Genomic DNA, 24,749 nt, shown 5'->3' on the forward strand with positions numbered 1-24,749 from the left:
GCAGTGCTCAGTCCCCTCAGCCCCTCCGGCAGTGAATTTTCATGCAACCATTACCTTTTAAAAAAAATCCTTACCCAAAGATATGATTATTTCTTTTAGATCATCTGTTCTCGGGGAGCAGGCGTAAGCCAGAAGGTGGGCATTCCCCAAAGATCCCAGACTGTGAGAGGGCACAGGCTGGGCTGAGGGACCCCCGTGTGTATGAATTTTCATGCACCAGGCCTCTAGTATTATCATATTAACCAATGCCACCCCAATCTACATACGTAAAAGCCTAAGCGACCATTGCAACTGGTCGACTGAATGACCGGTCGCTATGATGCGCACTGACCACCAGGGGGCAGATACTCAAAGCAGGAGCTGCCTCCTGGTGGTCAGTGCACTCCCACAATGGGAGCAGTGTGGCGCCTGGCCTGGGCTTGGGCTCCTGCCTGGCTGCCTGCTGCTTCGTGCACTGCTACATCCCACAAGGGGTCCCAGATTGCGAGAGGGCGCAGGCCAGGCTGAGGGACCCCACAGGTGCATGAATTCATGCACCTGGCCTCTAGTAAATTTAATAAAAACATTTATAGGAATAAATGTAATATCTATAATAATAAAAGCATAATATGCTAATTAGACCAGACAGCTGAATGACCTTCCAGACGTCATTCTGGACATCCTTCCGGATGAAGCCGCAGGGGCAGGGGCCGAGGCAGAGGCTGTTAGGGGCGATCAGGCAGGCAGTTGAGCAGTTAGGGGTGATCAGGCAGGCAGGCAAGTGGTTGGGGCAATGAGGCAGGCAGGCAGAATGATTAGGGGCAATGAGGCACGCAGGCAGGTAAGTGGTTAGGAGCCAGTGGTCCGGATTTCAAGAGGGATGTCCGACTGCCAGTTTAGGCCCAATCCACCAGCAGTCGGACACCCTCTCGGGATCTGGATTGCGAGAGGGTGCACACTGGGCTGAGGGACCTCTCCACTCCCCGTGCACGAATTTCATGCACCGAGCCTCTAGTCCAGTGATGGTGAACCTATGACACGCGTGTCAGAGGTGACACGTGAACTCATTTTTTTGGTTGATTTTTCTTTGTTAAATGGCATTTAAATATTTAAAATAAATATCAAAACTATAAATCTTTTTTATACTATGGTTGCAAATATCAAAAAATTTCTATATGTGACACGGCACCAGAGTTAAGTTAGGGTTTTTCAAAATACTGACACGCCAAGCTCAAAAGGTTCGCCATCACTGCTCTAGTCTATAATAATAAAAGGGTAATATGCTAATTAGACCAGACATCATTCCAGACGTCCTTCCTGATGAAGCCAGGGTCAGAGGAAAACCAGCCCAGGTCCAAGGTGCCTGCAGGCAGTCCTAAAAAAGCCAGCCTGGGTCCCGGATGCCTACGGGCGGCCTGAGGAAATCCAGCCTGGGTCCTGGGTGCCTGCAGGCGGCCAGAGGAGGGAAGCAGCCTGAGTCCTGGGTGCTGGAGGGAAGCTGGTGCCCGCAGCTGGGGGAAGAAAGGCCTACTCTTGCATGAATTTTCATGCATTGGGCCTCTAGTTCTATTATAAAATTTTCTTTCAGGTTAGCGCCCTCCTAGAGACCCCTACTAAGTTATTGAGGGGATATTTCCTGACTACAAAATAATAACACTTTATATTTACACTTGAAATCACATGATTCTTGCATTTACTGGCTGATTTATTTCACTTAGCATAATATTCTCAAGGTCCATCCATGTTCAAGTGAAAACATATTAATAAAATATTAATATGACTACTTAAAGTAGCCCAAAGCTTGTGATATCAAGCAGATCTGTGCCTACTCATTTATTTTGAACATGCATTATTATGATTTAATGATGCATTGGGGTCCTTAAGTGTGACCAACTTACCACCCACTTTGTGATATTCGTATATTTTAAATATACCATTCTTCTAACAATAAACCAAATTCTAAAAAAGTAGTATTTATATAATGAAACATTTTTACAGTGTTACACATTTAAGCGTCCAAAAAAATAATTGTGTAAATGTGCTTATTTGAAAATAACAAAGGGCCAGAGTACACCCCCCTGAATACATTCTACATCTAATTTGGCAAACATTTGGCAAATATTACTGGTACAAAGCAATGGGTCAGCCACTGTACTCCAGGAGCCCTCCATCACTGTAAGAGGCCCACAGGCATGAACCAACCACGATGTGAGACAGAATGAAACAAGTGCTATGAGGAAAGAGGAAATAAGTAGTTCTCACTGACATAGAAAAATATAGGTAAACTTCCTTTATCCCAGATACTTTATTGTTTGGGCACTCAGATGTTTGCACTCATGTGCCTTGTAACAGTAGGGGTCAGGCAGAGAGGGAGTTGTGGGCGTTAGTCTTCCATTTGTACATACAATCCCCACTCCTCCAAAAACTGCGTCAGATAGGTTTCATCTTCTTCAAGTGGCTTGTCGGGAGCCTGATCCTCATAAAGTCTAGACAAAAGACCCTCATCTGTGAGCTCCTTGTACTCAGGATGTTCACATCCTTCTGACTCATGTTCAAAGCCAAATAAGGAAGGTATACACAGCCTGCCAGTCTGAGGGTCCCAATCGACCAGTGTGGTCGATGGCTCTTCTTCTGGCTCCTCTTCTGTGTCCACATGCTCCTCTGGCAGGTGGTGCAAGTCTCTGAGTTGAGGGGTATATGAATACAGTAGTGTTTGTGGGCCCCAGTCAGCCAAAGCTGCCTGTGGCTCAAATAATTTTCCTTGTAGGAACATCTCCTGCAAACTGAGCTCTTGATGTCCAGGCCCCACAGGAAGGTCAGTAGTTCTCACATCATATTCATACTCAATGACTATTTTATCTGTGGGTATTATTCTGCCGAGTGACTCTTGTTGGGCCAGGGAAGTCCCTTTTGAGCTTTCCTCAGTGTCATCGACAATGTCCACCGAATGGGAAGCATACCCTAAGTGCATCACCTCCATTTCCTCCTGATGGGGCTCCTGGTCCTTGCTGGGCTCATGCAGATCCCATACATCATTGCTTTTTTCCACGACACTTACATCCTTATGAGAAAATTTAGAATCCTCCAAAATATTGAGGGTGATAAAGTTAATCACAAGTTGTTCAGCAGGTACAAAGAATCCTTTGTCAAGTTCATTTCTATAAATCAAAACCTATAAAGAGAGAAGAGAATGGTTTTCACCTTTTCACTTTTGACAGATATTAAAAACAGCTGTTAAGTAGAACTTATACTGTCATCAGATGGTTTTAAAGATCTATTCTTACCAACTCATGGAAATGAAAGTTATGCTTGGAATATAGAGAAAACCTCATTCACACAAAATGCACATGGAAGAGACCAAGACATACAAAATGCATATGAAGTGAAAAGTGGTTCATTGGGTGGTTATCTGTCCAGGTCAAATATAAGGGTGTGACTGCCCCCTCCTCTAACTGGCTGAGGAAATTTAGGATGTTATTTAATTTCTTGAGCCTTGATTTTTAATTCTGAAAAATCAGAATTTGTGCCACATAAGGGGTGGTAAGAATTAAGTGAGATGGAGGTTTTGAAATTGCTTTGTTAATTATAGTTTACTATGTATTTGTTAATAAGCTGTGGTTACCTGGGCTCCCAGCCCTTTTTTGGATACAGTCCGGACATGAAATGTGGGTGGGCATGAAAACTGGATATAAAAAGCAGATAAGAACATGAGCAGGGATGGTTCTACTTACTTCCCCCAAACACCAAAGGAATCATGCTATCATAAAGTCAAAAAGGGAAATCCATTTGCCAGTTTATGGCAGACAGAAAAACTCTACCTAATGCCAGGAAAACTTGTTTCAGGTTAAAATGTTGCTGGGAATATGTGGGAGGTGCCTGTTCAGATTGCCAGTGATGAGTTATGTTACAATCCTCATCGTCTAATTTATGATGTGATTTCATTTAACATTATAAAATAAATCCTTTAATTTTATTCTTTTACAATTTTTTGTTGTTGTTGTAAAAAGTAACGTGTGGTCAATTTTGTGAATTTTCCTTCCAGGAAAAGTCTCCCTATGCCCTTAAAAAGCTACTTCTGAACCCTAAGTGCAGGCAGATTCATAGAACTATTTTTAAACTGAACTAACAGGAATACATGTATGTATTGTGTACATGTGAACATACTTTTAGTAATTCCCAAAGAATTTTTATTGTTAAAATATGCTCAGCATTTCAAAACCCTTCAGTGCATGGTCCAGAGGATAAGGTTTATTCCTTTTACTCTCTTGCTTCTCCTTACTATGAGTGATGAGATCCTGGCAATTCTCCCCCTAAATGTGCTTCCATCCCACATCCTGGTCTCCAGCCCTCCATCCCACTCTCTTCTCTTAGACTCTCATCTTCTCTCCTTGGGAAAACTGCCAGTCTCCTAGTTACTTTACTTGCTTCTTCTAGTCTCACTCCCCCTAATGTTGTCTTATACCCACTATCCAGTTGGATCTAAAACACAATATCGACCGTGACATCACCAAGGTAAAACCCTACAGAGACCTCTTTGCCAATAGAATAAAGCTCAACCTTCTTGAAATATCAGCCGAATTCTCTCATTACCTGGCCTTACCACCCATTCTCTAGTAATTAGCTTTCATAGCTCCTCATCAGGAACCTTATGATTTAACAATACTATGTGGTTTCCCAAACAGCTATCCACCTTTCCCCTGTTGTTTCTTCTGCCAGTAGTAGGTCCCTAACACTTACTCACCTTTTATAACCAAGCCCAGGCATGAACTTCTGATCCCCATGCAGGGTTTCAGTGCTTCCCCTGTACCCCTGGCACCCCCAGTGCCTGCTTTCATCATAGTCATATCATTTTGAAATTCTTGTCCCCAACTAGACTTGAACCTCTGGAAGGGCATGGATCATGACCTCATTTATCTCGTACCTCAAGACCTAGTCTAATCTGGTCATTAAACCTAAAATCTTTGTTAATGCAAAGGAATCTTTCTCTTTGGTTATGTTAGTGAGTTAATCTAGTAGAGAAAGTGTTTTGTTTTGTTTTTTTAAATTTATTAGCTCTTTACCTTTAAACTCATTCTGCCCCTAAAAGGAATGGTATCAGTTACAGAGCCTCCTTTCCAGCTTCCTGGAGATGTGTTGCTATAATGAGTCCGGCCACACTAAGCACTCACCAGATTTTCCGGATGTTTCTCTTTGCCAACATGGATATATCTGTACGCAGAGAAGCCCATCACAGAAAAGATAAACAGGGTAACAGATATGGGCAAAACATACCAGAAGATGATTTTGATTTTCAATGCTGATGTTTGATCTGTTAAAAAAAAAAGGGGGGGGGGGTGGAGGGGGGAGAGTAGATTGTTGTAACTTGGCGTGGTGGGAAAACACTGGCAATGTCAAGAAGCTTTGAGCATAATCACTTACATGTAAGAATTCAGTTTTCTCATTTATAACAATGTAATAAAGGATCTCAGAATTCCTACTGTCTCTGACAATAGATGGTCTTAAGGAATTGTTTGGACTGTCTCAAATCTTTATAGCAAGGATGCGTTAGCAACCCAGGTCAGCATATATTCCAACATTTTATATGCTGGAATATAAAATGAGATTTTATGTTGGTTTTTATACTTGAAGGTAAATGTATCTGAAATTCAGGCAACTCACAACACTCCAAACTGAACAACAAAACCCCCTTGTAATGATCCCACTAAGCAGTCCCACTTTTCTATGCCACTCATTTGACTCAGTCTTTCATATATTCAGTAGAGGACAGGGATATATGGCATCACCTTCTACGTGACCAACAGAACTACCCTTGTGCTGGTTGCTTGGACTTTTCTGGGTACGTCTGGAGCTTGGGGATGTTTGTAGGAAGGTGGCTGAGCTGATGTGTGCTGAGAACGGCAGTAACTCCTTTCCAGGTTTTGATGTGTTACGGGTTCATGATGAGTAAAAGTCCATAGGGAATGAAAAGACCTGGTAAATAGTTTTAAGAAAAGTAGTCCTGGCCCACCATTGATCAGAATGGGGATTATTGTGACTAACTTATATCTATTAAGCTCCTTTGGGGTAATTGGAAGTTGGGATGGTTAATTTTATGAGTCAATTTGGCTAAACCAAATTGGAACCTAGATATTGGTAAAACATTATTCTAGATATTTCTGTGAAGGCATTTTTAAAATGAGATTAGCATTTAAATTAGTAAACTTGAGTAAAGCAGATTACCAGGGCTCCAACTGCAGGTTCTTCTACCCTGACCAATTCCTGAAGAGCACATCTGTCATCAGCTTCCACATAGAAAGATGCCAACACCACAATGCAGATGTTGCTGGTGACTGAGCATCATCTGCTCCTACTGTAGGCTACAACTCAGTCCAGTCCTCTGGATACAATCCCTGGTCTAGGACGGAACTTGCACTAATTAAAAGGAGCCAGGCCAACAGTGACTGGTGGCACTTCGTGTACATCAGCACATGGTGGTTACAATAAACCAAGAAACTCTATCTGTATTTGTAGGGATTGGGGGACTATGGGGAACAGAAATATTTTCCAAAGAATAGTCCCAAAAGAGATAATACTGATGTTTAAAAATACATCTTTTTATTGATTTCAGAGAGGAAGGGAGAAGGAGAGAGAGATAGAAACATCAATGATGAGAGAGAATCATTGATCAGCTGCCTCCTGCTCACCCCCTACGGGGAATCAAGTTTGCAACCTGGGCATGTGCCCTTGACTGGAATTGAACCAGGGACCCTTCAGTCCATAGGCCAATGCTCTACCTAGTGAGTCAAAACAGCTAGGGCCCCATTCTTTTAAAAGGAGGTTGTCATAGCGTTGTCTTGGAAAGGCAGCTGGGGTGACTTAACAGCTGGGAGATCCTGGAAAAGCTCAGGACCTGAAATGGTGCCTCCTTGCTCTTTTGTTACCTTTCCTAAACTGGTTAGGAAAGTTGCTCCATCTGCTTACTGGGAAGTATTTAATTTAATCTCTACTCTAGTTGCTCAACTCTGCCAGCTGCTTAAATGACTTCCACTGAAAATGCATTCCTAGCATTTGGCCACTGATCAAGCTATTAGTAAACAGAGCACTTTATCCAAACACCAAAATAATTTCTTCAATCTGCTTTGTGTTGCCTTTTGCTTGCTTAGCATTTTAGTTTAATTTGGCACGTGGTAGAGAAGCCTTTATTTTAAAGGGAAAGCTATGGCAAGGATAGAGATTTAAAAAGAAAGCTTTTCACTTTTTATTTGTACTAAAATAATTCCCTTTTTATTCCTTGGGACATTTTCATCATGACATGTGGGAGGCGTGAAGGAGGAGGAGAGCAGGGGTCTGTCACCATCCCTGTCCCGTAGCTGGGGATGGAACCAAGGCTTGGGGGAAATGCTATGACATTTGTCTTAGGCCAGCACGTTTGGAAGAGAGAAACAGAAGAATAATGGATGAAGAGCCAGTCGGTGAAGGTCAACTTTAGGATTTATTTTCAATTTTCAGGTTTTGAATACAAGGTCCTCTCACCCTGGAGGAAGTATGATTACACAAATGCTAAGCTCCTAACTCCATGTCTCCCAACAGGAAGGAGACTCTTCACTCACAGTTCCTTGGCAGCCACGTTCAGACAACACGAGAAGGAGACAAAAAAAAAAAAAAGAAAGAAAGAAAGGAGAGAGTAGCAACTCTAAGAGAGAGGCCATAAGTACTGGTTGGTAGATCCCAGACCAGCCAGTCAGCGATATGTAAACATGGAGACTGTAATTTGTATTTCTGAGGGGGAGCAAAGGATTCTGTCTTAAAAAGTGTTTTTATGATAATGCTTTTTTTCTAGCAATACAATTAATTGTCTGATGTGCTTGAAGACCACAGAACTTCTACTGACTGGAATGATTATAATTTTTAAAAAGAAAAAAGATGTGTGTAAAAGTTCCCCATTGTTATTTCCCAAGGCATAGGCTTGCTGGCAGCAAGTGCCAGGCCTGGTGCTGAGGTCCCCTGAGGGGTGAAAACACTCCCTAAGGTTGGCCAAGTTCAATGGCAGTGTCCCGGGTTGCTCAATGCATTTCTGGGGACAGCTGTTTCTGCCTTTGCCTCAACCTGTTTCTGGTAGAAACAGATTTGCCAATACCTTGTCTACACTGCCACACTTTCTTCTAGTTCAGCCGTGGGCGAACTACGGCCCGCGGGCCGGATCCGGCCCGTTTGAAATGAATAAAACTAAAAAAAAAAAAAAGACCGTACCCTTTTATGTAATGACTAGAGGCCCGGTGCACAAAAATTTGTGCACTCGGGGGGGGGGCGTGGAGAGGGGGTCCCTCAGCCTGGCCTGTGCCCTCTCGCAGTCTGGGATCCCTCGGGAAATAATGACCTGCTGGCTTAGGCCTGCTCCCGGGTGGCAGAGGGCAGGCCCAATCCCTAGGTGCAGCCCCTGGTCGGGCTCAGAGCAGGGCCGATTAGGGAGTTGGGGCGCCGCCCCCTGTCATGCACAGAGCAGGGCGGATGGGGAGGTTGCGATGCCACCCCTAGTCACATTCAGGGTAGGGCCGATTGGGGGGTTGGGGCACTGCCCCGTCACACTTAAGGCAGGGTCGATGGGGAGGTTGTGGCGCCACACCCTGCCATGCAAAGAGCAGGGCCGATCAGGGGGTTGGGGCGCTGCCCCCTGTCACTCACAGAGCAGGGCCCATCAGGGGGGTTGGGGCTCTGTACCCTGTCACACACAGAGCAGGGCCCATCAGGGGTTTGGGGAGCTCCCCCCTGTCACACACAGAGCAGGGTCCGTGGAGGGGGGTGAGTTGGGGTGCCACACCCTGTCACACACAGAGCAGTGCCGATCTGGAGGTTGGGGCGCCGCCACTGTCACACTCAGGGCAGGGCCGATGGGGAGGTATGGCTCTACCCCGTCTCACATAGAGCAGGGCCTGTGTGTGTGTGTGTGTGTGTGGGGGGGGGGGGGTTGGGGTGCTGCCCTCTATCACACACAGAGCTGCAGAGCGATCGGGGGTTTGGGCGCTGCCCCCTGTCACGCTGATCCCGGTGCCGGGAGGCCTCGCAGCTCCGCTGATCCCGCCCGGCAGGGTCACAGATCCGGGTCCCAGACCGCAGACAGCCTTGCCTGCTGCCGCCTGCCTTCAGTATGCAAGTTAGCCGCCATCTTGTTGCTTCAGGGTGGGGGTCCCCACTGGGTGCCTGGCCAGCCTGGGTGAGGGGCTGAGGGCTGTTTTCAGGCTGGCGGGCGACTGGAGCTCCCAACCTGTCCTTTTTTTCTTTTTTTTTTATTCTGGCATTTATTTACCTTCTATGGCTGTCACTGGAGCTGAGAGCCGGCTTTCTCTCTGAGGCTCGGCTGAAAGCAGGTTTCTGGCCTTTGTTTTCTGTATTTGAAACAATGTTGTGACTCCAGCTCTGAGATCCCGGCTGACTGACAGGAGGTTTCTGGGCTTTTGTTTATCTTCTGTAAATGTTACTATGTTTCCAACTGAAGCTCAGAGGCCGGCGGGGAACGTTGGAGTCCACAGCAAGCAAGCCTCCTGTTAGCTTCCAGCTGCCTGGCTGCCGGCCGCCATCTTGGCTGACAGTTACTTTGTATATATTCACTGATTAGCCAATGGGAAGGGTAGCGGTCGTACGCTAATTACCATGTTTCTCTTTTATTAGTGTAGATGTTTACTTTGAATTTATATTAGTTCACACAAACACTCCATCCATGCTTTTGTTCCGGCCCTCTGGTCCAGTTTAAGAACCCATTGTGGCCCTCGAGTCAAAAAGTTTGCCCACCCCTGTTCTAGTTTCATCAGACTTCCTTCCTCAGAGCAGCTGAGGTGTTTTAAAGCTTACCTTTCAAAGTACTGACACACTGCTTCTCAGAAGGCTGAGCAAGGCGAGGAGGCCCTGGGACGAAGGACTCCACATGGATGCAGTACAGAGTGTCTGGCTCTAGCCAGCTGAGCACCAGCGTGTGGTTGGTCACACACTGAGACCACTAGATTAGGGAATGGCAAACATCAGTTACAGCAAAGATATCTAGTACCACCCCAGAAAAATAACTCTACAAGGAAATAAAAGACCCAGATACCATGAAATCCTTTTCTATGCCTACAAGCTTTCTTTTCAGCAACAGCTTCAAAATACCCCTTTCCTCTAGCTCGGCAATACCCAGGAACTGAAACAATCCCAGTACAATGCTAAATAATAACGTAAGGATGGATTTCTCATTCAGCTTTGTCCTGTGTAATACCTTTTTCTTTCTTCGAGAGTGACTGACAGATGTTATGCAAGTAAAAGCTTCTCCATCAATAACTACTCCAATAGCAATATCATGTCCATTAATAGAAAGTTTCTGTAAAGGAATTCTGAAGTTTCCTAAGTTTCTACATAGCTTCAATTGTACCTTGGATGGCATCTCTTTTGAATATCACATCTTCCCATTTTCACATGCAGAGAATTAAAGCAGCAGGGCTGCTTGCTTTAGCATTAACTGCAAAAAGGGACCCAGATTATGTGCCCTGTTCCATTTCAGACTTACCGTTCTGTTTGATTTAGTATTATAGATGGACACATTATACTTCAGATTCGAGTATATTTGTTGCATGGAAATGGAACTTTCTTCTGAATTTTTCTTCCACTTCTCTGGAGCCGTCAGAACAACAGAAATGGATTTCTCATCAGGAGTCAAAGTAACCCTTGGTGGGCCAATTTGTGCTTAAAGGGGAGAGGAGAGGGAATTATGTTCAGATGTAAAATCACCTTGGATAAAACTATAGTCTAATCCTATTGGGACAAAAACTCTCTATCCAACTCTCTTATTTGAGATGCCTCAGAATGCTCCAAGGTGGGCCCAAGACATGCAGAAACTTGAAACAAGAATTTCATGTACGCTGACACGATGTTAAAACAGTCAGTTGAGGAGTTCCCAGTCACATGGATAAATAGTACTCGATGATGGTAAATACAATGAAAACTATTTATAACACTGCCATAACTTGAAAAATAGTTGATAAATAACATTAATATGATTGGACACATGGCAAAAAGCAGACATGGAGGAATGAAGCACTGCTAAAAACCTTTGGAGATGTAATTGGAATGATCTAGAACAGAGGTTAGCAAAGTTTAACCATAAAGGTCCAGATAGGATCTCTGTTGCAACTATTATTTATATCAATGTAAAACCCATTCTTAGCTCTCGGCCTGTAGAAAAACAGAAAGGGGGGCGGTGCTGCTGCATTTGGTTGAGGGCATAGTTTGCTGACTTCTGAGCTCGAAGGGAATCTGAAGAAAGGCTCCAGCTTCAGGACCTAAGGAGAACTTGTAAATTTCATATGGCACCTCTGAGTGAGTCCTGTACTGGAGTCAGCTACAGATCAGGGCATGGAACAATGAAAAAACAAATACCAGCAAGATGTTGTCTTGATTCCAAGTTACACCTAGAAATTGCATCATCACACCACCAAGTCTATAACAAGAAAAGACTTACTTTGGTGATCAGAATAACCTGTAATCAACCTTGTGGACATATTCGACGGTTTTGCAACCCACAACATTAAAAAAAAAAGTCTGTCAGTTGTTTCACAAATTACATAGTCTCCACTAAATGCTAAAATAAAATCAAAATTTGATAGTATTGGCATTTAGCGTCAATTTGGGATCTGGGAGAGATCTTGGAGGTCACTTGGCCACAGCTTTCATTCTAAAGACAAGACTCTGGGACGCAGTGGGGAGAAGCACCTTGGGCTGGTCACACCACCAGCTGACGGGCAGAGTGCAGAACAGAGCCAAGCTGAGCACTGGCTCCTCAGGCAGAGCTGTCTATGAGACAGAACCTGGTAACACTAGGAGGTCAGGTGAGCGTGATATTAATCTGTGTTTAACAGACAATTGTATTACTTACTTTCTAAGAAAGGATAGAATCGTCCAGTTTCTGCCCATTTGGAACAATCAGATCCCCAAGTGGCCTTAACTTTGGCATAATATTGATGTTCATAGTCAGAAGTTTCAGCAGAGAGATCACAGTGGGTCCTATTGATATTTCTGCATTCGGATTTGTTCAGCCATTTCTTTTGCCCATATCTGCAGAGAAGGAAACTGTGAATTAATAATGAAGTGCCCTCTGTGCTTTACAATAGGGAAAAAAAGTCATTATATAGAACTGAATGGAACTTAAGACCTTCTCTTCAGAACAACAGAAGTGCCTGTCATTGAGACAAAAAAGAATCTGCTTTTGCTGCTGGCAATTTTTTTCATTAGCTGTCAGGAACATGAGTCAGAGTTTCTGTAATCACCTTTCTTTTCTGTGAATTATAATTCACAGTATATTTTGAAAGCATGTATTTTATTATTATTCTTGGGCTACAGTAAAAATTTTACATATTGTGTGATCAACTCTTCTACTAATTATATCTATGTAAGTTTTGTAGTCCACCATGCATACTTAGGTCAGTTTGATGGGTTGTTTTAAGAAAAATTGGCCATCTTTTTTCTTGGAAGAAAAATTACCTTGACATTCTCATAAAATTAAAAAATCTACCTGCCATCAAGGGTTTGGGGAAAAGTCACTAGACTGAAGTGCGTGCCCAAATCTGCATTTTCATTTTAGCGATGATGATATTAACTAGGATGTTCACTCCGATTTTTCCTTTCCTTTATTAAAAGCATAGCACCCATAGTAAATAGGGAGGGGGAAATATTTTTAGGTGGGAGAGACTAAGGTATATTTAGTGATAAGAGATGAGCCGGGAAAAGAGACAGGTTTGCAGGAGAGGCTACTGAAAAGATTAAAGCAGCATGTTAGGGTTTTAGAAAGATAACTCTGGTGGTAGCATGGAGAATGCAAAGGGTGAGGAGTGGCAGCCTGGAGAGGAGTTGGGAGGATACTCCAGGTGGAAGATGTAGGTGGCTTAGACAAGGATGGTGGCCATGGAACCAATAGGACAAAGGAAGAAATATCAGGACACAGGACTTGGTGATTGAGGGAAAATAAGAGATGAATTAAGGATGATGCCTCTTTCTGTCTGGGACAAAAGGTTGTAACAGTGGTAACCCATTTTACAGATGAGAAAACTGAAGCTCAGAGAGATAAGAAACCAAATGCTCAAGTTCATATCACTAGTAAAAGGCATATCTGGGATTTGAACCACTTTCCTGGGATGCAAAGCTTGAGCTTTTAGTGCTTCCCTATATATTTTTGTATTAAATTCTTTTGGCAGACAGAATTTAGACTTTTGTTCAAATTTCATCTTTTACTTGGAAACAAACTTCACTCAAAAGTATAATATGTAGCCCTAACCACTTTGGCTCAGTGGATAGAGCGTCGGCCTGTGGACTCAAGGGCATGTACTTTGGTTGCAGGCACATACCCAGTAGGGAGTGTTCAGGAGGCAGCTAATCGATGTTTCTCTCTCATCGATGTTCCTAACTCTCTATCCCTCTCCCTTCCTCTCTGTAAAAAATCAATAAAATATATTTTTAAAAAAGTATAATATGTAATCTGCCCAAAGTTACCCAGCAAGGCTCATAGCCTGGCTATGAACCCAGGACTGTCTGACTCCAGCTGAGCTTGGAGCTCTGCCAGTGACATATACCACCCTGTATTCCTGTCCACCTTTTTAAAATATATGTATTCTTTTTCAAAAGTTGCACAATTCAATTTATCTGCTGTCAGAGAGCAGTGATGAATCTGCCCGTTTTAAAAAGTCCTTTTCTGAATCACGGAGACATACAAAGGACAGAGCAAGCTCTTTGCTCCACCTAATGGAAAAGGAGGCAAGGGCGTGCTCCTGAAACATTTCCCTTTGCAAAGTGATGTCTTCTTTCCTAAACTCAGCTCCTGGGAAACGCCTCAGAAATGAGAATGAAGGTCTAGCTCAATTAGCTCAGGAATAGCAGTTGAAGTCCTCCACTGCCTTTGGAGGTCAGAGTTTTTTTTCAAAGACAAAAAATCATTTGATTCTTTTTTGTAACTATGGTGCATTAAAAAAAAACTCAACTAATCAGAAAAACAGAATCAAGAGAGAAATAAATCAGCTGGAAACCCATTACCATGAAATATTTGGTATACATGATTCTGGACATCTCATCATGCTTACATATAACCAGAAGGATAGTTAGATAGCTGAATATATAGATAAAAACTAGATTATACCACATGCGTAGTTTTAATAAAAGTAGTAAATTTAACTTGACTTAAACTTTAATATAAAATAAGAAATTAAAGGAATTGCTATAGTTCAAATGTTTCATTACGACAAGAGATATTAGTTCTTAAAATATCATTTAAATTAAGAAAATGGTTTCTCGAAAAATACTGAGAGCTTAGTCATTAAAATGAAGTCATTTCATTTTAGATCATATTTAATGGTTTTCTGCTATGAATATCAGTCCACTTACAGTTTTTGCCCACCTTCTGATTTGTTCTATTATTGTTTAGGTTCAAATATATATGAGAAATTTCAAGAACCATATTTCCCATCACTATGTGGTCTTAGTTCCAAATTTACATTGTTGTAATGCATGCTACCAGTCTTTATGCCATTATCCTGTCATTACTAATTTCTTTGTCTAGGTTCATCTTTTTTTTCTATGTCAGATGGTTATTATCTTTAGTTAGTGGTTCCCCACCCCCCAGGAAGGTCTCAGGGGAATGATATCCCGAATTCCCACCTACTTGAAAAGACATCTGTTGAACTTGGTAAGAGTCTTGGGCCTCACCTATTTTCCCCTCAGAAGATGTGGCACTGTTTTCTGCTTAGTGCTGCCAGAGAGAAATCACTTCATCCCCCCACCTGACTTGAGTCCTGCTTTTGCTAGGATGGCCAGAAATCATTTCATTGTCTTAAAGTTCAAGAAGTTCACCAGGATATGTCTTGCTATTATTTTTATTATATTTTGCTGGATATAGCATGCATTTATAATATGAAATGCCAGATTATTATCATTATTACCTGGTCAACTATTCCTAACAGCTATAATAGGTTTTTTTTTCTTTTTTAATTCTTACTGATTTCAGAGAGGTAGGCAGAGGGAGAGAGAGATAGAAACATCAATGATGAGAGAGAACCATTGATCGACTGCCTCCTGTATGCCCCACACTGGGGAATGAGCCTGCAACCTGGGCATGTGCCCTGACCGGGAACTGAATCTTCATATCCTGGTTCATAGGTTGACGCTTAAACACTGAGCCACGCCAACCGGGCTATAATAGGTTTTTAAAGTATATTTAATATTTTTATTTTACATCTTTTTCCTAAGCTCTGCCCACTTGCTTTAAAAAAAAAAAGTTCTTCCTGTGGTCTTAGAATCTCTTCTTTTGGAAGAGATTGCAACTTCTTTTTTATCATTAGAAACATGTTGCTTATGGGCTCAAATTATGGGCAATTATTTGTATAAATTTTTCTCCTACTTCCATGAGAAAACTTTTCAGAAATTTTTCACTTGTGTTCTTTTTTCCTCTTTCTCTCTTCCAATGATTATGGATAGGTACTGTGCTGGTTTCTTTGGGACTACTGCTCTTTGAATGGGGCCAACTATTTTTATTTATTTTTAAAATATATTTTTATTGATTTCAGAGAGAAAGGGAGAGGAAGAGAGAGAGAGATAGAAACATCAATGATGAGCCCTAACCGGTTTGGCTCAGTGGATAGAGCGTCGACCTTCAGACTGAAAGGTCCCAGGTTCAATTCCGGTCAAGGGCATGTACCTTGGTTGCGGGCACATCCCCAGTAGGAGGTGTGTAGGAGGCAGCTGATCAATGTTTCTCTCTCATCGATGTTTCTAACTCTCTATCCCTCTCCCTTCCTCTCTGTAAAAAATCAATAAAATGTATTAAAAAAAAAAAGAAACATCAATGATGAGAGAGAATCATTGATTGGCTGCCTCCTGCACGCCTCCTACTGGGGTTGGAGTGCACAACTCGGGGCATGTGTCCTTGACTGGAATCAAACCTGGGACCCTTCAGTCCACAGGCCAATGCTCTATCCAATGAACCAAACCAGCTAGGGCTATTTTTAGAATATTAGGTGAATGGGTACAGGAGTGAGGGGTCTGTCACACACCGTATCATGGACTCATGTCATTTCCTTTGACGGGAAGCCTGCCCACCCTCAGGATTTCAACAGGAGGAGGCTGATGTGGCTGATGGCACTTGCCTGGGCTGCCTTCTCTCTCTCCTGTCCTGCTCATTTCACTTTCTCTTGGGCTGCTTCTGAGCTTCTACATTGGATATATCATTTGAACCTGATTTCACTTTTAGCCCCTCCATCTCTGACATCCTGTGGCACCAACCTGGGGCTCCATGGGGACATTTCCTCAATTTCTGGGGGTGGAAATCCTTAGATTCCACATCCTTAGACTTAAGCCTCTGAGTACTGTGACATTTATTCTTGTGAAATTATTTTCTGCTGTTGAAGTTTGAGGAGGTATAGGTTTACTTCCAGCTTCTGGGTGGTTTTCTTTCAGATTTCACAGTATTTGGCTTGTACACCTCATAAGTCTGTGGCTTGGGGGTTGTGACCATTTCCTTGGTTGTTTTGAAGTTGGACAATGTGTGTCTGATTTGCATTCTTTCTGGCTTGCAATGAGTTTTGAGGGAGAGGTGAAAAGTAAAAATGTCCACTCACTACTATCTTCAACAGGAACAGCTAGTTGTACATAATTCTGTGCTCAGTTTCACTTAAAATGTGCATAATTCCAGTAAGTTTAGACATTTCACAGATGATGGATTTCTTTATTTGCTCAGCCACAGAATAGTCTTTTGACCAACTTCTTTTCTCCATTTAAATAACTCCCCCTTGCCCCAGCATCCAGTGCTCCTGTCTCCATGAAGAAACTGTTTTCTAATTTAACCTAACAAAGCATAGCAAGAAAAATTTAACATGAAACATCTAATTTTTTTTCTTTTCAAATACGTATTTAATACAAAAGATGGCGTATCTTCACACAGTTAATAGGAGTCTGAGTCTTGTGTTTATAAATCAGTCAAAAGGAAAAGAACCAACTTACATGAAATACTGCACAGTGTAAGTCACTTCTACTCCTTGTAGGCCCTTGGGTGGACCCCACTGGAGGACATTCTTCATGTTTATGGATAAGAAGGTGACATTTACAGGCTTAGGCAAACCACCAGGGAAACAGGGAACTGAAACAGGAGTAGAGAGAAATCAAGGTCTTAGTGAAGAAAGAGGAAAACATAACCCCTCTGGTAGCTGGTGTCCAGTATGGCCTTCCGGTACCGGCACCCTGTGTATATCCTCCCAAACTGAACCTGAGCAGACACTGACTCACTTCAACCCACAGATTGTGGCAGAGGTGACTCTGGGGCTAAGCCCTAAGGCCTGGCAGCTTCCACTATTTTTAAAAAATAAAAAATATTTTTATTGATTTCAGAGAGGAAAGGAGAGAGAGACAAACATCAATGATGAGAAAGAATCATTGACTGGCTGCCTCTTGCACGCAGCCTACTGGGAATCGAGCCTGCAACCCAGGCATGTGCCCTGACTCAGAATCGAACCCAGGACCTTCAGTCTGCAGGCCGACGCTCTATTCACTGAGCCAAACCAGTTAGGGCAGAGCTTCTTCCACTTTTGCCTCTGGGAAGCCCTGAGCCGCCACGTAGAAGTGGGGCTACCCTGCTGGGAACTCCATGTGCTGAGGCCATGTGACGAGGGGGAAGTTCAGTTGTCCGGGCTGAGCCCAGCCTTTCAATCAAGGGGCCAGAGAAACACTGTGGGCGTTCCAGCCCCACAAGCTGCATGAGAGACTTGGAAGGAGACCAGCAAAAGAACCATCCAGCTGTTACCCCCATTAACACTCAGAATTGTGAGAAATAATTGTTTCAAACCACAATTGGGGGTAGTTGTTTATGCACCAACAGATAACTAGATAATCCTATTATTAGATATAGAAATGAAACTTAGAATTGATGCTACTGAAAGACCAGAGTTTTAGAATTGATTAGCTTTACTAACAAGTATGTATAAAGCAAGGATTAGAAAAGAAACCAGGAAAAGAAGACAATTTATTTAATCAAACACTGATAAGCTCACATAACTGTGATCTAAGAAAAACTGTATCTGGAGGATTAATTTGTAGAAATCCTCTGTACAGAAAGGATAAAGAATTGAGAAACTCCAAAACAATTAGAAAAGGGCAAAAGGAAAGTGAAGGATAATCTCTTATAAAAGAAAATAAGGAAAATCCGTGAGTTAAAATAAGTGAAGAAATTCAGTGGTAACATGTAATAATCAAAATATTAATTTAAACTATTGGAGAGATCATAAAGTATACTGAGTAATAATCAAATTTTATGAAAAACTTATCCCATTACACATATGCATATTCTAGTCAATGAACTTCGAAAGAATCAAATTTCAGTACTTAAAATCAAAATTAGGAAATAAAATTTAGCCAAGTTACTGCGGTCTAGTCCAGTCTTGGCTCAAGTCCCATAATTCCTATATACATAAATTGGAATTCATGTCAGAGAAAGGAATTAGCTTTATGCTCGTGTTAATCCTTGGTTAAGACTAACTCTATAAAATGTATTTTAACTTCACAAGCCAAATGAAAAGAAAGAAAAAAATTTTACTTTAAAGTTAAACTTTTTATATGACCCTGATGCTAAAACTAAATAATCTCTTTAATGTGGCAGAGTAACCAAAATATAGACAGTTGAGTGTGTTTGTGTGTGCATGTGTTATATTTGTAATGACTTCTACTTTTAACCTTGATCATTTTTTAATAACTTAGTTTCACTTTTTAAGAAGAAAATTAAATACCCAAAGAGAAGCACTATCAGCGGATCACTGTGTGGGTATGTGTAGGAGGAGTAAAGAAGATCTCAAAATGACACAGCCTGCCCGATGCCCTTCTTTCATGCCCTTCTATTCTTCTAAGTCTTCGGAACCATACTATATCAACTGGTATTGGCTTGTTCTTGAGGTTATATTCGGTGAGTAATGGTCAATGACTTAATACTGCTCTGTGCTATCACAAGGTTTGAAACTTTAATCATATTTTTGAGGATGAGACAGAGGACATGGGATGGCAGCAGCATGGAGTATAGTATTTCTCAACCTTTCAAAAGTGAGAAACACTTTTAAATATAAAAATCCTAACGATATTTCTAGATCTAAAATGCTACATGTGCCCTAGCCGGTTTGGCTCAGGGGATAGAGTTTCGGCCTGTGGACCAGAGGGTTCTGGGTTTGATTCCGGTCAAGGACATATATCTCGGTTACAGGCTCCTCCCTGGCCTGAGCCCTGGTCAGGGTGTATGCAGGAGACAACCAATTGATGTGTTTCTCGCACATTGATATTTCTCTCTGTCTTTACCATTTTGTTCTACTCTCTCTAAAAATCAATAAAAAAAATCCTCAGATGATGATTTAAAAAAAAAAAAATATATATACACACACACGCGCGCGCACACACACACACACACACATAATAAAATAAAAAGCTACATGTGGTTCTACATGTTTAGTTGACACTAACATGTGAGGAGTGGTTAGTATCTTGTAAGAATGAAAATGAAAATAGGCTATGCATTATAATATCACAGATATAAGGTATTACCAACACATGGTTCCACAGAACTATCTGATAAGGAACTACAGTAGTCTGGTTTGTGGCAACTTGAGTTTGGAAATATAAAACATAAGTTAGGCATATTTTCTCGCTGTTTAATCTATACAAATCTTTATCTTCTAAAACATTGGTTTCTGTTCATCTTTTAAAATAAGTAAACAATTAGCAGAACTCTCAAGATGCCTAAAACATACCCAAAAAGTTTTAAGCAATAACTTATAATTTAAAAAAAGGATTGCTCATTTTAATTTAATTCAAATTTCTTGGTCACTATCATGAGGAAACAAAGCAAATTGTTTTGAAATGAACTGTATTCTGGAATGTGCTGCCAATCATTAACATTCCAACAGATATTTTGTTTAATGTTTTGTAATTATTTAAATAATTCTCTAGAAATGCTATGCCAATTATCAAAATTTTGGCAAACTGTGGTAATAATAGGTTAGATAAAGGGAATTAATAATGTGAAAATAATATTAAAACATTAAGCGATATTTTCATTATGCCAGTCTATATTTTGGAAAGAAATTGTGAAATATGTATACATCTCCCCTGTCAAGTCCACATTGTGGGTAAATCATATGTATCACCACCATTTCGATAGCCGGCCTCCAAGATGGCCCTCAGTTACTCCCTCCAGCTGGCATTCCCAGCCTGTATAGTCCCCTCCCACACAGTATCTGGGTTGGTCTGTATGACCAATAGCATATGACAAAGAAAATGGTACATCATTTCCAAGATTAGGTTATAAAAGACACTGAGGCTTCTATCTTGCTTTCCTCTCATGGATTGAGGCCTCCTTCCAAGAGGCATAATGGTGAGCTTAGAAGTGGATCCTTCAGATGACTGTAGCCCCAACCTATCACTTGACTATCCTATATAATAAAAGGCTAATATGCAAATCGACTGAACGACGGAAGGACTGGTCACTATGAAGCGCACTGACCACCAGGGAGTAGATGCTAAACACAGGAGCTGCCCCCGGTGGTCAGTGCGCTCGCACAGGGGGAGCACCTCTCAGCCAGAAGCTGGGCTCACGGCTGGCGAGCGCAGCGGTGACGGCGGGAGCCTCTCCTATATCCACGGCAGTGCTAAGGATGTCCGACTGTTGGCTTAGGCCCACTCCCTACAGGGAGACATCAGTTGGGCATCACCAGGATGGGGGCTGAGAGACCCCACTCCAGTGCACTGGGCCTCTAGTACTCTCATGAGAGACCCTGAGCCAGAACCACCCAACCAAGCCATCACCAGACTCCTCCTCAGAAACTCTCTGAGAGAATGCTTGTTGTATTAAGCTGCTAAGTTTTGAGGTACCTGCAATAGATAGCTAATAAAACAAAGATTCTAAAAATAAGAGGAACTAAGATAGTTTAGTCACTAAAATAAAAAATTAAATTAAAAAAGGAAATTAAACTGGAAGAAAAAAATATGGCCCCTACATTCCCAATCATGGTATAAATGACTCCTGTTTTAACAATCTTGAAAAGGTGTCCTTTTGAATAGGTTAACTTTTTATTTATAAAGAAAATAAAAAACCTAGTGAGAAGACTGGGTACTTATTAGCCTTTCAGTAGCAAGTAAAGATCACAGCAACAATGTTTTGGATTTAAAAAAAAAAGACAAATTCTTAGTTAAGGTCATTGTAAATACACTGAGAGTAGTAAATGGCTTTCATAGAAACACTTCCTAATAGATATTACTGTTTTATACACTATTTTTGGGGAAAGAATGTCCCAGCTTTTTAGTCCTGCACATTCTTTATGTGGATCGACATTATCTTTCTGATTGCACAGGCCGAAAAGCTATTAGTTTTGAATCATCCCCTGTCAATCAATTGAAATATCATCCAGGGGCAGCCCCACCATGAAAAAGGAAGAGAGTGGCCAAGATGAAATGGAAGAAGTACAGAAGCTTCTTTGTGAGCCCTGGGAAGGAAGCTAGATTATACCTGAAATTTATTGCTAAAATAGTTCAAGCCAGTATTCATTAAATGGATGCACACCTGGAGGAACAAGGGGTCTTTAGTCTAAAAGATACTATAGGAGGAGAGCACCAAAATTGTAAAGGCACACAACAGCAGGGCAAGTTAGGATATTGCAGGTAATTTGGTATAGCGAGTATTGAAATTTAGTGGGAGAGTATTGAAGCCTTATCATCAGGAGAAGCCATGGCCTATTTTTATTTTTTTTAAATATATTTTTATTGATTTTTTACAGAGAGGAAGGGAGAGAAATAGAGAGTTAGAAACATCGATGAGAGAGAAACATCGATCAGCTGCCTCCTGCACATCCCCTACTGGGGATATGCCCGCAACCCAGTTACATGCCCTTGACCGGAATTGAACCCGGGACCTTTCAGTCCGCAGGCCGACACTCTATCCACTGAGCCAAACCGGTTTCGGCCATGGCCTATTTTTAGTTCGAATGGATTACTTCACTGCTGAAGGGAGAAAAGACTGGATGGGGGCAAGACTAGAAGTGGAGAGACCAGTAGCACCATAACTCCAGCTGCCCCAGTGAGGCGGGCTGAGCTTGCCCCCAGATGCTGGCTGTGGATATGGGGATGGGTGGGCAGCTCAGAGCTCTATTTACAAAGTAGAAACAACAGGACCTCCTAACGGAGCAAAGCTGCTATGCTGTGAAAGCTAAATTAACAGGTGAGGATTTATCAAGGTTTTACCTGTTTTGATGATGCAAAGCCGTGATAAAAAATAGAATTAGCACTTTTTCAAAGGGGCGAAATAGAACATTTGAGAAAGAAAAAGAATTGGCAACTAGTACCTTCTTGTGGTTTTTAAATCTTTGCAGTTTGTAGGCACAGTGTTTGTTTCAAGTTTGGAAAACATAGAGAAGGAATGAATAAACATTCCGATTGAGGTAAGTCATTTTTCCAATCTGCCTGTACTGATAAGGTAATTTAATGAACACCGGAGTGAAAATATGTTACACCCACATTGATATCAGGAGTCAAGGGCCAATGTATGGGTAACAACAGCATTCCCCGCCCCCCCCCCCCCGCCCCCCCCCGCCCCACGCACACAGGTTCATGGCCAGAAAGTATAACTTTGATTCTCTCTGATAATCCATTGATTTTACATCTCAAATCATAAAGCTGTTCGATTGACACACATAGTTTCTTCTGAGAATGCTGTACCATTACAACTTGGTTTGAAACACAAGATTCTTCATGGGCTTCTCTGACCACTCCTTTTGCAATTCTGCCAAATGCGCCATGTTCACAGCCACACCAAATTACCTGCAATATCCTAACTTGCCCTGCTGTTGTGTGCCTTTACAATTTTGGTGCTCTCCTCCTATACTATCTTTTGGACTAAAGACCCCTCGTTCCTCCAGGTGTACATCCATTTAATGAATACTGGCTTGTACTATTTTAGCAGCTAAAATATGATGATACTGTGGTGCTATGTAGGGTATACACAGTCTCCACTAAAGAAAGCAGGCATTTCTGACAACAGTCATCTGGGTAACAGTCTGGTCTTGGAAAAGTTGAACTCAGAAGGCCACACAGAGGGTCAGGACCTCTGGGTTCCCTTTGAGCTCTCTGACCAGAGTATGGGCTTGAGCAATAGAGGGATACTTGAGTGTGTCCCCGTGAATTGTGGGTACTTACAATGGCCTCTGTTATAACAAAGCTGTGAGGGGTCCACAAGGAGATGTCCACTTAATGAACTTCCAAGTAATGATTGTTAGTTATATCTTGTAAGTCCCATCATTTAGCTTAGTGTCCCCTCTCAGTGTTAATTTTCCTTTTGTTATAGCTTGTTATTGAATAATGGAGGCCCAGTGCATGAATTCATGCATGGGTGGGGTCCAGCCGGCCCAGCCCCAATCGGTGGATCGGGGCCAGGCCTGTTGGGAGGAGGAGACAGCAGGAGGTTGGCCAGTGGGCCCACCCTGATCAGGGCTGGGACAGCTGGGGGGAGGGACCGTGGGTGATTGGCTGGCAGGCCCCACCCCTGATTGGGGTGGAGGGGCTGATTAGGGATGGGGTTGGCCATGGGGAGGGGTTTTGGGCCAGCTGGCCCCACCCCCAAATGGGGCTTGGGGTGGGGCTGTGTGAGGTTGGCTAGCCAGCCCCATAACCCGATTGGTGTTGGGGGGCTGATTGGGGGTGGAGCTGGCCAGGGGGAAGGGCTGCCAGCCGATCAGGGTGGTGGGGGCCCATTGGAGGTGGGGCTGATGGTGGGGGAGGAAGTTGGCTGGCTGGCTGGCCCCACCCCCGATCAGGCCAGTTTGCTGGCCACAGTGGGCATCATAGTGACTGGTCATCAGTCGTTCAGGTTGTTCCAGATGCTGGCTTTTTATATATATAGATTGCAGATGGTGCTTGATAGCATGTAGGGCTTTAAGAGAGACTACTTTTTAAAATAAATGTATTGGAGTTTACCCATCAAAGAGTACCCCTGGGAATGTTCATGATTACCCCCATGGTACTGCTCAGCTCACGGCATTTGAGTCATGCTTCCCTTCAGCTGCAATTATCTTTGGAGGTATTTAACAAACATGTAAAACATTCCATTTCATTATTTTATAGTCACACCTCGTTTTTGCCCAACATAGCATTTCCTCGTTTAATTACTCAAGTTCGTTGGAAGTGCCTCTGAATGCTTTTGAAATTAAATCCACATGTCAAAGATGAAGATTTGCCACTTAATGGGTTATTCTGGCCAAAGTTCTACCTGTAACTCTGAAAAAAGGAGTTTAAGAAATTCATTGTTGTGAGATTTTTTTGCATAGCCTCCTAAAATACCTATTTTGAAGATACCATCATTAATTTGTTTATGTCAGACCAACTGTTTGTTACAAAACCAGTCCTACTACCTTAGTCATCTCTTTATGAATGTCTTCCCTTCCCTTGCCTTTTGAAAATTAGCTTTTTGAGGGCAGAGACTTGATTTTCTCCACATTTTTCTATTTCCAAAGTATCTTGATTGTAATGCACATCATAGTAACTGTGGAAAAGAAAATTGGAATGTGGATTGGAGTATCTACGACTTGATAACTTGCTTCGGAAGGAAAAACATAAAAGAATGAACAGAGTCAAAGACTAATTGGGGCTACTAAAGTACTGGAAAGAATAGCAGTTGGGAACTCCAAATTCAATCAGTAGGTGTTTATTAAATATTGATATACATCATCCAGTTTATTTTTCAAATCATTTTCACAACTTTTTATCTTCAC

General features: G+C 42.2%; 1 protein-coding gene across 1 annotated transcript in view; it reads right to left on the bottom strand.

The window, feature by feature from the left end:
• Positions 1-2,254: 2,254 nt before the first annotated feature.
• Positions 2,255-24,749, bottom strand: part of IL20RA (interleukin 20 receptor subunit alpha) — a 31,757-nt gene continuing 9,262 nt past the window's right edge. Inside the window, exons 2-7 of the mRNA XM_070417765.1 lie at positions 16,963-17,098; positions 11,858-12,036; positions 10,493-10,668; positions 9,805-9,949; positions 5,148-5,287; positions 2,255-3,151 (exon numbers count right to left, since the gene is read on the bottom strand). Coding sequence (XP_070273866.1) covers positions 2,363-3,151; positions 5,148-5,287; positions 9,805-9,949; positions 10,493-10,668; positions 11,858-12,036; positions 16,963-17,039 — 1,506 coding nt within the window. The 5' untranslated portion in view covers positions 17,040-17,098 and the 3' untranslated portion in view covers positions 2,255-2,362. The remainder of the gene's footprint in view (positions 3,152-5,147; positions 5,288-9,804; positions 9,950-10,492; positions 10,669-11,857; positions 12,037-16,962; positions 17,099-24,749) is intronic.

This window comes from Myotis yumanensis, unplaced genomic scaffold, assembly GCF_028538775.1.
Source record: "Myotis yumanensis isolate MYYU_CA2020_CCGP unplaced genomic scaffold, mMyoYum1.0.hap1 SCAF_6, whole genome shotgun sequence".
Taxonomy (NCBI): Eukaryota; Metazoa; Chordata; class Mammalia; order Chiroptera; family Vespertilionidae; genus Myotis; species Myotis yumanensis.